Source organism: Anabrus simplex, chromosome 2 (genome assembly GCF_040414725.1).
Source record: "Anabrus simplex isolate iqAnaSimp1 chromosome 2, ASM4041472v1, whole genome shotgun sequence".
NCBI classification, from domain to species: Eukaryota; Metazoa; Arthropoda; class Insecta; order Orthoptera; family Tettigoniidae; genus Anabrus; species Anabrus simplex.
Window position 1 is genome coordinate 616,230,309 of NC_090266.1, and position 15,922 is coordinate 616,246,230.

The 15,922-nt window shown below is 43.1% G+C and overlaps 1 protein-coding gene across 1 annotated transcript in view; it reads right to left on the bottom strand.

Annotated features, from left to right (window-relative positions):
- LOC136862962 (inactive hydroxysteroid dehydrogenase-like protein 1) overlaps window positions 1-15,922 on the bottom strand; it is a 306,443-nt gene that overhangs the window by 92,597 nt on the left and 197,924 nt on the right. The window contains exon 2 of the mRNA XM_067139263.2: window positions 10,135-10,257. Within this exon, the coding sequence (XP_066995364.2) occupies window positions 10,135-10,257 (123 nt within the window). The remainder of the gene's footprint in view (window positions 1-10,134; window positions 10,258-15,922) is intronic.

Below are 15,922 nucleotides of genomic sequence, written 5' to 3' on the forward strand. Positions count from 1 at the left end.
GGCATTAGTGAGTTAACACCCCCATGGCAAGAACCTCCGACCTCAGTCCCATGGAGCACATCTGGAATGGTCTTGAGAGAGATGTGCGCGCCTTGGTTATTGTTCCACCAAATCTGTGTGCATTATGGGAGGCTGTGCAGTTGTTGTGGATAAGGATGGCTTCCCAAAGTTTCCAGTGTCTTTTCGAACCCTTGCCACTCCGTGTCGTCACAATCATCAGGGAGAAAGTTGGTCTGCATGCTACTAGCCAGGTATCACTGATTCAACTGTTCATCAGTAGGCCTATGGGTACTAATCAGACAAGATACTATCCTTTCGTCATACCACCTGAATTGAGAATCTGCTATGAGACTGTTCGAAATGTCGGTTCATGCTACACCACCTCCATAACATACATGCTCAGTTAAAGGGTACAATCTCAGGAACTTAATCCTTATGAAGCGGAGTATTTGCTCAAAAAGTTTAGTATAATTAATTACTGGTATACTAAAAACTAAGAGCCTCTGTGGCTCAGGCGGCAGTGCGCCGGCCTCTCACCGGTGCGTTCCGTGGTTCAAATCCCGGTCACTCCATGTGAGATTTGTGCTGGACAAAGCGGAGGCGGGACAGGTTTTTCTCCGGTTATTCCGGTTTTCCTGTCATATTTCATTCCAGCAACTTTCTCCAATATCATTTCATTTCATCTGTCATTCATTAATCACTGCCCTAGAGGAGTGCGACAGGCTTCGGCATCCGACACAATTCCTATCCTCGCCGCTAGATGGGGGCTTCATTCATTCCATTCCTGACCCGGTCGAATGACTGGAGACATGCTGTGGATTTTCATTTCTTTCTATTATACTAAAAATTCAGTGATAGTTCGTATTCCTATTGAGCATTTAATTTATTTTAGTGGAAGTTAGGAGGATGTCTTTGGGATGTACATTTTTTGTCATGTACATTTGTGCGAAATCTAGCTAGATGTTAAGGATCGTCGATGTGTGTCACTCAGTGGAAACCATAGGTTCGTGGTTGAAGTGCACGGAAAGGGTTCTTGGGATAGCTAGGCAATGCTAGGGCCAGTGAAACGATGTAGCCAGCCTACTCATCCTAAATGAGAGTTGTGTTTCCTATTTTGGCACAGGGAGACGGTACCACATGGAATTTCATGGAAACATTAATCCAAGGGACACCAATGATTTATGGCCACTTTGTACATAATGTATTTGTGAGTTTTCGTGTTACAATTTCAGTAGGGTTATTTAAGCGGATGTAGTCGAATTACGTGACTTGGTCATAATTAAAGGCTACCCATGAGTTGAGTTTACTTTAGTAATTTATTTTAGGGTTTTATTTAACAATAACAGAATGATAGCATGGTTAAAATTGTAGTAGCGCACAAGATTTCTTTTCACAGGTCTTCATGGATATATTCCAATAATTGATTCCGAACAAAGGGAACTACATAATAACATCATGTTCAATAACTGTCGTAGGGTGCTAACCAGTAATCTGAAAACCACTTATTTAATCCGGGATAGTGTTTCTTTACCCATCAGGTGTTAGTCTGAATATTTATTCAGCATGTATTCATTAAATTAGAATCTACATGCGTGTACGTATTAAACTCGAAGTTAACCTGGAAGTTATGCTGTTGCTTTTGGATTGTGAATTAACTTCACTCATTTCTTTTAAATAATACTCTTTTACTTTTAAACATTTAGTGCTTGTAAATGCAGTGTTGAGTTTAATATTATACACTGACTGACAGAGCAAATGCAACACCAAGGAGGAGTGGTTCGAAAGGGATGAAAGTTGGGGAAAAAACAAGGTCGGCACGGAAGAATAATTGATGTTTATTTCAAACCGATATGCAGGTTACACAATGCGCACGGCATCGACTCAGTAGGATGTAGGATGTAGGACCACCGCGAGCGGCGATGCACGCAGAAACACGTCGAGGTACAGAGTCAATAAGAGTGCGGATGGTGTCCTGAGGGATGGTTCTCCATTCTCTGTCAACCATTTGCCACAGTTGGTCGTCCGTACGAGGCTGGGGCAGAGTTTGCAAACGGCGTCCAATGAGATCCCACACGTGTTCGATTGGTGAGAGATCCGGAGAGTACGCTGGCCACGGAAGCATCTGTACACCTCGTAGAGCCTGTTGGGAGATGCGAGCAGTGTGTGGGCGGGCATTATCCTGCTGAAACAGAGCATTGGGCAGCCCCTGAAGGTACGGGAGTGCCACCGGCCGCAGCACATGCTGCACGTAGCGGTGGGCATTTAACGTGCCTTGAATACGCACTAGAGGTGACGTGGAATCATAAGCAATAGCGCCCCAAACCATGATGCCGCGTTGTCTAGCGGTAGGGCGCTCCACAGTTACTGCCGGATTTGACCTTTCTCCACGCCGACGCCACACTCGTCTGCGGTGACTATCACTGACAGAACAGAAGCGTGACTCATCGGAGAACACGACGTTCCGCCATTCCCTCATCCAAGTCGCTCTAGCCCGGCACCATGCCAGGCGTGCACGTCTATGCTGTGGAGTCAATGGTAGTCTTCTGAGCGGACGCCGGGAGTGCAGGCCTCCTTCAACCAATCGACGGGAAATTGTTCTGGTCGATATTGGAACAGCCAGGATGTCTTGCACATGCTGAAGAATGGCGGTTGACGTGGCGTGCGGGGCTGCCACCGCTTGGCGGCGGATGCGCCGATCCTCGCGTGCTGACGTCACTCGGGCTGCGCCTGGACCCCTCGCACGTGCCACATGTCCCTGCGCCAACCATCTTCGCCACAGGCGCTGCACCGTGGACACATCCCTATGGGTATCGGCTGCGATTTGACGAAGCGACCAACCTGCCCTTCTCAGCCCGATCACCATACCCCTCGTAAAGTCGTCTGTCTGCTGGAAATGCCTCCGTTGACGGCGGCCTGGCATTCTTAGCTATACACGTGTCCTGTGGTACACGACAACACGTTCTACAATGACTGTCGGCTGAGAAATCACGGTACGAAGTGGGCCATTCGCCAACGCCGTGTCCCATTTATCGTTCGCTACGTGCGCAGCACAGCGGCGCATTTCACATCATGCGCATACCTCAGTGACGTCAGTCTACCCTGCAATTGGCATAAAGTTCTGACCACTCCTTCTTGGTGTTGCATTTGCTCTGTCAGTCAGTGTATTATTATTGATTCATTGGAACTCGAGGTGCATTTAAACTCAGTAAGCTTACATTATCGTACTCTTGTTTGGAGGGTTACGTTGGCCACCAGCCACGCTCATTTAACTTTAACTTCAGTGGGGGATCACTTTGGCCATCAGCCACGTTTACTTAATCTTCACTTCAGTGGATGATAGTGATCGGCCCATAATGTGAACTGGAGGTTATTCAGATTCAATTAAGCGTCCAGAAGCCTCGTTCTGCGCCTATTATTAGTTAGTGGACAGTCTTAATTGAAGAGAAAGTCTGGAGATCAGTTCCTGATATTTAGACGTTCGAGAGTTCGGAAACATAACCCACAGTTGTTTGATGGAACCGAATAGATGTACTTCCAGGTTATTGTTATTGTTCCCGTGAAATGGTCAAGGTGGTTTTCTTTCAATTAGCCTTTCAGGCATTTTCTTATAATAACATTAATCTCATCCTGAAATCGTCCAGCCTCAGAGTTATATTAAAGCTATTGACCTCAGTTACTCTTTATTCATAGGCACGTTTGTAATGTACACTCGCCTTGATTTTCCATTTAATTACTTTTCAATGAATAAACATAGTGAGGTTATCTGAGCCTTTATTGCAAGTAGAAATGTCTCCCATGATACCCGATAGTCATATCAGCAAGTGACGAAGAGCCATTAACACCCCTGGGATAAAAGAGTCTACTCTTGACTAATAAAGGGTTAAATATATAAAGGTATATGCACCGGGTGATTCACCAGCCCCATACCGAGTTCGATAGCTGAAGTGCGGCTAGTATCCAGTATTCGGGAGATAGTGGGTTCGAACCCCACTTTCGGCAGCCCTGAAGATGGTTTCACATTTTCACACTAAGCAAATGCTGGGGCTGTACCTTAATTAAGGTCACGGACGCTTCCTTTCCACTCCTAGCCCTTTCCTCTCCTATTGTCGCCATAAGACCTATCTGTGTCGGTGCGACGTAAAGCAACTTGGAGAAAAGAGATTCACCAGCCCCTTTTTTTCCGAAGGTAGGTAACCCAACTAACGCATATATCATCGTCATCCGAAAAACATTAGTACCTGCCTCCTTTATGACCTTAATACAGCTATATCGTTTATACAGGATGTAACAAATATGTTCGTTCGTTCGTAATCTATTTACCCTCCAGGGTCGGTTTTTCCCTCGGACTCAGCGAGGGATCCCACTTCTATCGCCTCAAGGGCCATGTCCTGGAGCTTCAGACTCTGGGTCGGGTATACAACTGGGGAGGATGACCAGTACCTCGCCCAGGCGGCCACACCTGCTATGCTGAACAGGGGCCTTGTGGGGATGGGAAATTTGGAAGGGATAGACAAGGAAGAGGGAAGGAAGCGGCCGTGTCCTTATGTTAGGTACCATCCCGGCGTTTGCTTGGAGGAGAAGTGGGAAACCACGGAAAACCACTTCCAGGATGGCTGAGGAGGGAATCGAACCACCCTTTACTCAGTTGACCTTCCGAGGCTGAGTGGACCCCGTTCCAGCCCTCGTACCACTTTTCAAATTTCGTGGCAGAGCCGGGAATCGAACCCGGGCCTCTGGGGGTGGCAGCTAATCACACTAACCCCTACACTACAGAGGCGGACAACAAATATGTGCGGCACAAATCGCAGGGCACATTCCTTACACATGGACGAAGAAATTATGTTATATGAACATGGGTCCGGAAACGCCTTGTTTCCATGTTACACCTCATTGTCTCCAGCTCATTAATCATGGGGAAATACACAAGAACTGAACGTACCAGCATAACACATGCAACTCTTTCTCACTGGAGATGTTAAATACGCCCTCCGTAAGCTTTGATACATGGTTGTCAAGGTCGTACTGATCACTGGAACAGTTATGTCAGCTGTAAGCAAGCAATGAAGTAAGTCGCATGGCAACACGTGTAAAACAAAACACAACACTGCCAGTGCACGTACGGTACTGACACCGAAACCAGACGTAACCAAGAGTGCATGTTCCCCATGATTCTAACGTTCTGTTGTCGTGTGTTTCCCGTGATTAATGAGTTGGAGACAATGAGGTGTAACATGGAAACAACGCGATTCTGGACCCATGTTCATATAACATGATTTCTTCGTCTACGTGTAAGGAGTGTGTACTGCAATTTGTGCCATACATTTTTGTTACACCCTCTATAATGCTCTCGAATATCGTAGAAATCATTAGCGGCAGTGTTTTTTTTCTATTATTCAAACTATAATGAATGTGTAAAACGATCACAGCTGCGAATAACACTATCTTACGTTTGGACTGGACGTGTCTATAAGGACTACAACGTGCTAGCTGTAAACCACGGCTCGCGGTAGCTGAGGTGGCAAAAGTCGCACATCAATGCTGTTGTATCAGTCAAGCTGCCTGGTAGTAGGTTCGATTCACGGACTGTGCACCTTTTTCTTTTCGATTAACGCCGTTAACAGTGGTTGTAATATGGCCACATGTCATCCTGTTCCAAAGAGTGAATTTTTATTATGTCCTGAAAAGGACCGTTTTTATCCGATGTTACGTAGCCAGTTTGGAATACGACATGATGGTCTGTAGGTAGGAAGTAGGGTACCCTGCATATTCAGTGTAACAAGTATTCAAAATGTTGACCACCTTGGTTTATGCAGATTCCAGCACGACGTTTTAAAGACATTCTTGCACGTTGTGACATGTCAGGTGTAACATCTTGCATGCCTCGGTGATCAGTTGCCGAAGGTTACCGGGATTTTCAGGCTCCTAATCATATATTTATCGGCACACTTTACCTTGGTGCATTTACACCCTAGTGCTGAATCGGTCGACCTCGGCAATCTTCGAGATTCGTACTGGCAACATTTGAAACACAAACTATGAATCGCTTAAGCACCGTTGTGCGACATCTGGCGTACACTTTACGTACTAGTACTATTGTTGTTTACACAGCAAAGCCCAGCTATAGAATTCATGCTAGGAACAAGATTCGCATCGAGAAATGTTATATAATGTTATATAATGTGCATGTGACACAGTTGTTGGCTTAAGATAACAACGGTTTAGAAACTTAATATCGATCGATCATATTCTCGATTCAATTCAGATTTCATTTTCATTCAGTTGGCAGCATTACCGGGACCGGGACAGCTCCCTCCTTACTCCTCACCCCCGTACACAAATGCACCAAGATAAAGTGGCGTTAGATCAGCAACGTTGTTGGAATACCGCATAACATCTTGAATATCATAAAGGCAATGTATGAAGGGTACCGATGCAAAGTAGTACATGAGGGAAAACTCACAGATTATGTGAATGCCACAAGTGGAGTTCGCCAGGGATGCATTCTTTCACCAGCAATCCTTTTAGCGGTGCTCGAGAATGTCACGAGAAAAATGTTGGGGAGGAGGGAAAGGGGAATACAATGGGGAATGGGGGAAATACTGCAAGATCCAGAGTTTGCAGATGATATGTGTCATTTGCTTTCAAGAATTGGTGATATGAAACACAAGTTAGAAGGATTATGGAAGAAAGAAGAGGCTGCAGGACTCAATATAAGTGGTTTTATTTTCGTCGCACAGACACAGATATGTCTTATGGCGATGATGGGATAGGAAAGGCCTAGGAAGTGGAAGGAAGCAGCCGTGGCCTTAATTAAGGTACAGCCCCGACATTTGCCTGGTGTGAAAATGGGAAACCACGGAAAACCATCTTCAGGGCTGCCGACAGTGGGGCTCGAACCCACTATCTCCCGATTACTGGATACTGGCCGCACTTAAGCGACTGCAGCTATCGAGCTCGGTATAAATGTCGTTAAGACCGAGGAAATGAGAATAAATACCAAAACTGATGAAAGATTGTTTGTAGGAGGAGAAGAGATTGAAGAGGTTAAAACATTTACCTACTTGGGAAGTGTAGTGACAAGAGAAGGAGGGGCGGAAGCAGATACGAGAGCTGGAATAATGAAAGCCAATGGAACCTTTGTGCAGCTGTATACGGTGTGGAAAAATAACAACATTTCAAGGAAGACGAAAATAAAAACTGTCAATACAATTGTTAAATCAGTCCTTCTACATGCTTGTGAAACTTGGAAGGTTACACGGACTATCACTAATTTCATGCAGATATTTATAAACCGTTGTTTACGACGCATCATGAACATTTGATGGTCTGACATTGTATCCAATGACAAGCTATGGAGAACAACAAAGTTCCACTTGCAGTAGAAATCAAGAGGAGGAAATGGAAATGGATAGGCCATACTGTCTTTGAGAAAGCCAGCGGGATCTATAGAACGTACAGCATTGCAATGGAATATCCGAAAGGTGCCCGGAGGACAGGTCGTCCTAGGAAGACCTGGATGAGACATGTAGAGGAAGAGGCCCTTGAAGTAGAGAAGACTTGGAAGGAAGACAAAGCATCGGCTAGTTGACGACCACAATGGAGACGTTTCACGGACGCCCTATGTTCCTGTGGGAACGAGGGGAATTAAGTCAAGTCAAATGTTTGAGCTTATTTTAAATACCGGTATCGAAAAACAATTTAAACAAATCAGCAACACATATCTGTCCGCCTGTGTGGTGTAGTGGTTAGTGTGATCAGCTGCCAACCCCCGGAGGTCCGGGTTCGATTCCCGGTTCTGCCACGAAATTTGAAAAGTGGTACGAGGGCCGGAACGGGGTCCACTCAGCCTCGGGAGGTCAACTGACTAGAGGTGGGTTCGATTCCCACCGCAGCCATCCTGGAAGTGGTTTTCCGTGGTTTCCCACTTCTCCTCCAGACAAATGCCGGGATGGTACCTAACTTAAGGCCACGGCCGCTTCCTTCCCTCCTCCTTGCCTATCCCGTCCAATCTTCCCATCCCCCAACAAGGCCCCTGTTCAGCATAGCAGGTGAGGCCACCTGGGCGAGGTACTGGTCATTCTCACCAGTTGTATTCCCCGACCCAATGTCTCACTCTCCAGGACACTGCCCTTGAGGCGGTAGAGGTGGGATCCCTCGTTGAGTCCGAGGGAAAAACCAACCCTGGAGGGTAAGCAGATTAAGAAAGGAAGAAAGAACACATATCTTCGAAGCAATGACAAAAGTGAATAATCAGTTACGTAGTCCTGGAAAAATAGGCTACTACATTTCAAACTAATAGATTTATAATTACCATAAAATATCAACGCCATTATTGTTGAAGTAGTGCTGATGGTTGTATTATCATCATCATCATCTGTTTACCCTCCAGGTTCGGCTTTTCCCTCGGACTCAGCGAGGGATCCCACCTCTACCGCCTCAAGGGCAGTGTCCTGGAGCTTCAGACTCTTGGTCGGGGGACACAACTGGGGAGTATGACCAGTACCCCGCCTAGGCGGCCTCACCTGCTATGGTGAACAGGGGCCTTGTAGGGGGATGGGAAGTGTGGAAGGGATAGGCAAGGATGAGGGAAGGAAGTGGCCGTGGCCTTACGTTAGGTACCATCCCGGCATTCGCCTGGAGGTGAAGTGGGAAACCACGGAAAACCACTTCGAGGATGGCTGAGGTGGGAATCGAACCCACCTCTAGTCAGTTGACCTCCCGAGGCTGAGTGGACCCCGTTCCAGCCCTCGTACCACTTTTCAAATTTCGTGGCAGAGCCGGGAATCGAACCCGGACCTCCGGGGGTGGCAGCTAATCACGCTAACCACTACACCACAGAGGCGGACTGTATTATTATTATTATTATTATTATTATTATTATTATTATTATTATTATTATTATTATTATTATTATTATTATTATTATTATTATTATTATTATTATTATTTGCGAATGAGCCCATTAGGACTACGCAAAGTACTTAGAGACAGGCATTTGCCTTTCTTTGTGCCCACACTTCCTTCATTCGTTTGCTGTGTGCTTCTTTTCTCTCTTGAGACCATGTTGTTCCGGTCTTCTTCCTTGGTTCCTCCTCTTGGTCAACTTGCCACTTATGAACTTTGGCTCTGAAGATAACCCGGCTTTGGATGTCTTCAGGTGTAATTCCTGCCAGTTTGAGATCAGTTTTAATTTCGCCAATCCATTTTATTGTGCCCGTTTTGGCTTTACTTCGGTTTTCATAAAATTCAACTATTTGCTTGGTAAGTCTATCTGGGTTCATCCTTTTTATATGTCCAAAGAATCTTAATCTGCGTTTTCTGATGTCGCTGTGAATGTTAGAAAATTGTTTGATTTCCTGTTTCCCTCTAAGGCGGTACTGTTCATCTACGAGTTTTGGGCCTAAAATTTTTCTAATGATCTTGCGTTCCTTTTTCTGAATATTTTCTAGATCAGTTTTCCTGTTCAAAATTATTATTATTATTATTATTATTATTATTATTATTATTATTATTATTATTATTATTATTATTATTATTATTATTATTATTATTATTATTATCAAACAGACGTATTAGCACACAGGTTCATAACCGGTTTTCAGACACTAAGGGTCATCATCAGTGATTACAAAATTATTTAAAACATGCTAATCCAGATGGGCGTGTCGTCAAGATGAAATGGAGCCCAGATGAAATAAACGTTATAAGGGATGGTGAACATGATGGTGATGCTGTTAGCTTGATCAGAATTTTACCTGAATTTTAAAGAAATAGTTGCCGCACTTCCTTGTGTTAAAATTGTTACAGTATTGCTCTATTTTATACATCTGTTACAAAATAATCTGCTGATATCGGTTCAGTCTTTCTAGTTACATGCGATCAAAAACAAGGGAACTTACCGATAAATTGGCTGCGTGGTTTGGGTCACGCAACTGTCAGCTTACATTCGGGAGGTAGTGGGTTCGAAGATGGACTTCCGTGTTTTCCATTTTTCTCACCAGGCAAATGCTGGAGCTGTACCACAGTCGCTTCCTTTCCACTCCTAGCCCTTTCCTATCCCATCGACGCCAAAAGACCTATCTGCATCAGTGCGACGTAAAAAAAACAAATTAACAAGGGAACTTGCACACTTACCTATCTCTTTGGCGACATCTTGTAACTTGTTCTGGTTACGACTGATAAGAACGATGTTAACTCCGCGTTTTGCCAATTCCAAGGCATAGGCTTTTCCTATTCCATCGGTTGATCCAGTCACAACTGCAATGAAAAATAGTTCACGTAATTAATGTGTGGCCGATGACCTAGATATTAGGCCACTTACAACAGTAATAACCATCAACAATCAAACAAAGAAAAGTGAATTGTAGAGTTTCCGTTACGTTGAATTTTAGGGTTGTCTTTAAAGAAATTGTCCTTAAGTAGATGCATAAAGTTGAGACGGGCACCGGATTCCCAGTCGGCCGGCAGCCTTTCATCCCAATACTTCCTCTGTGGTCGGTCCGCCCTAGTGATAATGAGTGGTTCCCTGTTGGTTTCTTTCCTTCTAGACACCGGGGAGGTGGACGATGGCCGTTCGCGTGGGCCAATAGCAAGGTTGTCATATTTTTTATCGACTATTTAAACACGTTAGCATTTAATTTATTCTTTTTTTTGCTAGGGGCTTTACGTCGCACCGACACAGATAGGTCTTATGGCGACGATGGGACGGGAAAGGCCTAGGAGTTGGAAGGAAGCGGCCGTGGCCTTAATTAAGGTACAGCCCCAGCATTTGCCTGGTGTGAAAATGGGAAACCACGGAAAACCATTTTCAGGGCTGCCGATAGTGGGATTCGAACCTACTATCTCCCGGATGCAAGCTCACAGCCGCACGCCTCTACGCGCACGGCCAATTCGCCCGGTAATTTATTCTTAAGACAAAACATAAACATAAACGACCGATAATGAACCACAACACAAACCAATACCGAAGAATATGTCGTCTCGTTCCTAGCCCGCGCGGGGGTCGCAGTTGTTACAAGAGAGAAAGAAAGAAAGAAAGAAAGAAAGAAAGAAAGAAAATTGGCACATACATTTGACGAAGAACTTTCGAATATCCGTAAATGACTGACTCAATGTGACCACATAAGAAATGAAGATGTTCGATTGCGGAGAACGTGAGGGAAGCGCGTCTCCACTGGCACGGTCACGTTATGTGAAGGCAGGACGGCTCAGTTCCTAAAACAGCTCTCCAAGTTGATCCGGGAGGAATACGACCACGCGGAAGGCCTTTAAAGCGATGGACTGGCAATATCAAGATGTCAGCATGAGGTCGAAATGGAGGAGATGTAGCAAAACAGCGGACCCCATACTTTGGAATAAACGCTAGCAAAGAGAGAGATCACCATGAGCTATTTATACGTACAAATCGCAGGTCTCTCAAAATACTAAACTTAAATTCATAACAGAGTAGGTCTATTGAAATATTACTTTTATGCTGTTAACATTGTGTTGCTTTCTATAAAGAAAGGAAAAGTAAAATCACGAAGTAGGGACTAGGATAATAATTACCGGTATGTCATGGGTTGTACGTCCCTTTTAACTACTACAGCTTTAGAGACCTTGGATTGCTGGAATTTTGCCCTGAAGGGGATCGTTAACTACATAAGTAAATCTACTGACACGCTCTCTCGCATTTAAACACACTCAAATGCCAACTGGCTGTGTCGGGATTCGATCCCACTGTCTTGGGAACAGCGTGCGAAAACGTTGCCGCTTCGCCTCGCAGCCACTCTTAGAGACTAGGGATTACATTTCATGTTCTCTCTCGAACTCTGTTCGGCTGTTAAGTTTTATTTCTTTACGTTTTAAGTGAACTGCGAACGAAAAGGGTGTGGAAAACTCCATTGCATAATCCTTTTTTATAATAACACTTCACTGTACAAATAATAATAATAATAATAATAATAATAATAATAATAATAATAATAATAATAATGCCTAAGTTTGAAGTTCGGACACAAAATAGCCAACAAACTTGGCATTTAAAAAATAAAATGCAGTCGACCTCGTCATTGTCTGCTAGTTGAATCACAAATCTATCTTGGTTGCTATCCGTATCGTGTTTAAAACACTTCCCTTCGAACTTAATGGTGTTTCGAACACAAGCAGACCAGTTCTTGGGACCGATTGATCCAGCTCCTTTACGCAGAAGTTGACACACACAGACACTAGCACTCAGAGTTGGGGTAACATTATTTTACCTAACATACGCCCTCAGTGGAACCCAGATCATTTCTATAGGGTTTAAAATACAGTGATATACGGGAAGTCGCAATACTTCGTATCTACTGATATTGGCTGATTTGATTTCCTGCAATAATAGGTTTTGACACGGGAAATGTGCTTACTCCATAAATTTAATTCTGTCCTTAACATTGCTGTTCACGGAAGGAAATCGAATTAGCTGCCGCAAATGATAGCTTGCGTTGTCCATGACGATTACAAACTTCTGGTCACGTGGTTAGGATATTCTTATTTGTAGTAAATTCTCTAAATTTGTGCAGCGCCTTCGCAAATCGAGACATTTTGGTAGGTTATTATTTATCAACGAAATTAAGGTATCACAAGGTTCAATTCCGTTCAATTCTCGGCCAGGCCAGAATTTTTTAACCTGGACCTGAGAGTTGGTTCGAGATCCACTCAGCCTACATTATTACAATTGAGGAGCTTTCTGACGGCGGGATGGTTACCCCTGTCTAAAAAACCAGGAATAACGGCTGAGAGGGTTCGTCGCACTCACCACGCGTCACCTCATAATATGCAGGCCTTCAGGCTGAACAGCGGTCGCTTGGTAGGCCAAGGCCCGTCAGGGCTTTAGTGCCATGGGTTTTTTGGAACATCATTTCACACTTTTTGTATTGGCGCTTAATGAATCCCACAGGATGCTACTCCGACTTAAACGTCCGGAATGTGGGTTAGGATATTCTTATCTGTAGTAAATTATCTTAATTTACGCAGCGTCTTCGCCATTCCAGACGTTTTAGTGGGTTATTATTTATCACTAAATTTAATGTCTTAGAAGATACCCTTTAACTCAATTGCTCACTTTTATTTCATTAAAATCATTAACTTACATATACTCCCTAATACACAAAAGTATATTATTAGGTGAAAAAGCGGCACTCTCCCTCCCGTCTCCAATGTACAGAGTCAATGGCCACAATATTCTTCTCACACCCCTACTTTCCCTCCCCTCCTCACGAAACAGAGTTATTGCCTACAGAACTCCCCTTCATCCCACTACTTAGCTACCAACCCCAAGACCAGTGCAAGGAAACAGGCTACAGTCCAAACAGAGTAGTTGAAGGTAACGGATGATTACAGCTGAGATAAGTATAAAAACTAAAATGTGCTAGATTGACAGTGGAGGACTACTACAATCATTACTTGTTAGTATTTGCTCGTAACATCGCCAGTTCATTATCACTGACAAGTTTATGCAACATAAACATTATTCTACATAGATACACATGATTTAAAGTGATTTGAGAATATAATGATGGTCTTGAAGAGCGAAACAGGCCATTTTTTGTTTAATACTGTGTATTTTATTACAGGTACCTTATAGTTTTATATGTGTTGTATTAGTGTTGGACATACTGAAGAGCTTTAAAGTTGCATTCACTGCATGATCACTGGCATGTGTTGGATCTCCGTGAACCACTCATTATCGTCAATTCCATACTTCTGTTACAAAGTTACATTTAATATTTAATATCTTAAGAAAAACTGAGTTACAGAATCCAGTGAAATACTCAGGAATTTATGATTATGCTAAATATGTTTCTGGACGTAGTTTTATTGAAGATTGGAATGCCAAAAATATCTGAGCTAGATCAGTACATTTCTAAAGTAGATTTGTTCACAATATCATAATGCCACACGCATATGTCCTCGTCTCTTCCACTGTCACTGCATCAACCGACATATTTCATTATTGGAAATGTCATTTGAAACCATTTCGTCCAATGTACAGTAAAAACTCGATAAGACACTGTCCAAGGGGTCACATGAATATTGCGAACTAAGCGGGGAGAAACTAAGCAATATAATAACGTAATTTGTATGATTCTTACTGCAGGGGAGACTATATGCTGAAATATCGTTACACACTCAAGAAAACCTATATATTTAATGAGGGATTAGAGAAATAGTTATTTTAAAAAATAATATAGTTCCATTCTCCTGTCGCTGTGGAAATTTAACATATTTCAAGTAACTTAATCGTGGGAAACGTGTATTTTACCGCAAAATTATTATTTCTTGATCAAATGAGTGAAAATTAATATTAAGTATACTAAATCAATTATTTTATTACACAACAATCACCGGAATAGAAATTACACCATCGGAAAATTCAAAATATTGTTTTTTTTAGTCTTGTTTCAAAACACGTTCAGATCACTTCACACCACGACAGAATAAATCCTCACTACTTGCGGTTGGCCACTTCCATATCTCCTAGCAAAAAGAGCTGTGCGTCTTCTCCTTGAACGTATTTCATCAGTTTCCGAATTTATTTTTGTTTTTCACTTTTCCTTTTTTGTAAACCAAGTTTAAGATCGTAGGAAATTCCGGTGCCGTGCTTTATTTTCTTTACCAGGTTAAAGGAATTATTTATAGAAGTATACGCACTTTTGTTGAGTCCTGCACGTATTGTTTAAACAATGATACGCAGAATCTTTATTTCTCATTGCGAGGTACATCCCTGTGAGGTGTTTCTCAAGACAGTACATTTTTCTTGTAATAACAAGTGCCATAGCCAGTCTTAGTTGCCACCTTACAGTGGAGAAAGAAACGATGTCTCTGACATAATTCCTTTCTTCTTTTGATGATGAAACTTGATATGTGTTTTTACAATTGGCTTTACGTCACACCGACACAGATACGTCTTACGGCGACGATGGGACAGGAAAGGGCTAGGAGTGGGAAGGAAGCGGCTGTGGCTTTAATAAAGGTACAGCCCCAGCAGTTGCTTGGTCTAAAACTGAGTAAGCCGCGGAAAAACATCTTCAGGGCAACCAGCATTTGGGTTCGAACCCACTATCTCCCAAATGCAAGCTGACAGCTGCGCGCCCCTAACCGCACGACCAACTCATTCGGTGATATGAGTTTTCTCCCCTTAGAATACGCTGCAGATAGTTCCTGTCAACACAGAACGACGCGCCTTGGTCAAATTAATGATAATTCGTGAAAATACGAAAAAGTGACTTATTTCCCTTCTCTATCGACCGATTCGTTCGTTCTCTAACTTCCTTGTCAATGATTCGTACAATGGTATTGTAACCACTCAATGCCATGCTAATAGGCATGTCATGAGGCCCAGCAAATCATATATGCAGTTTTCCGCGTCATTCTACGACATATTTGGTTGTAATAAGCATTTTATGCCCCGCCCGGGATACGAGCGGCGCTGCGCTACCTCGAAGGGTGAAAGTCTAATTGCGCGTACCGAGAGAGAGAGCACTCAGATCAGCGAAACCTTGGAATTACGCTCTCTGTCGAGCGAGCGAGAGAGCAACAGGACGCCAAGCTCAGATACTGCCTAGGTCAGGAGGCGGATTTAACTTTACAGGGTTCTAACTTGAGAACTGGATATTCTCAGCAATTTCCCTGTGTGTTCATGAATACCAACTCACAAATTCCGCGCGTCAAGTGATAATAATAATAATAATAATAATAATAATAATAATAATAATAATAATAATAATAATAATAATAATAATAATAATAATAATAATAATAATAATAATAAATCGGCACCAGCCTTAGAAATTTACAAGTAAGGACTCATTGAAATCAGCATAATTACAATATTTGGTGATGTAAGAAAATATATTACTTAACGAGTGCAGTACTAATGACGCACATTAGCCAGATGTAC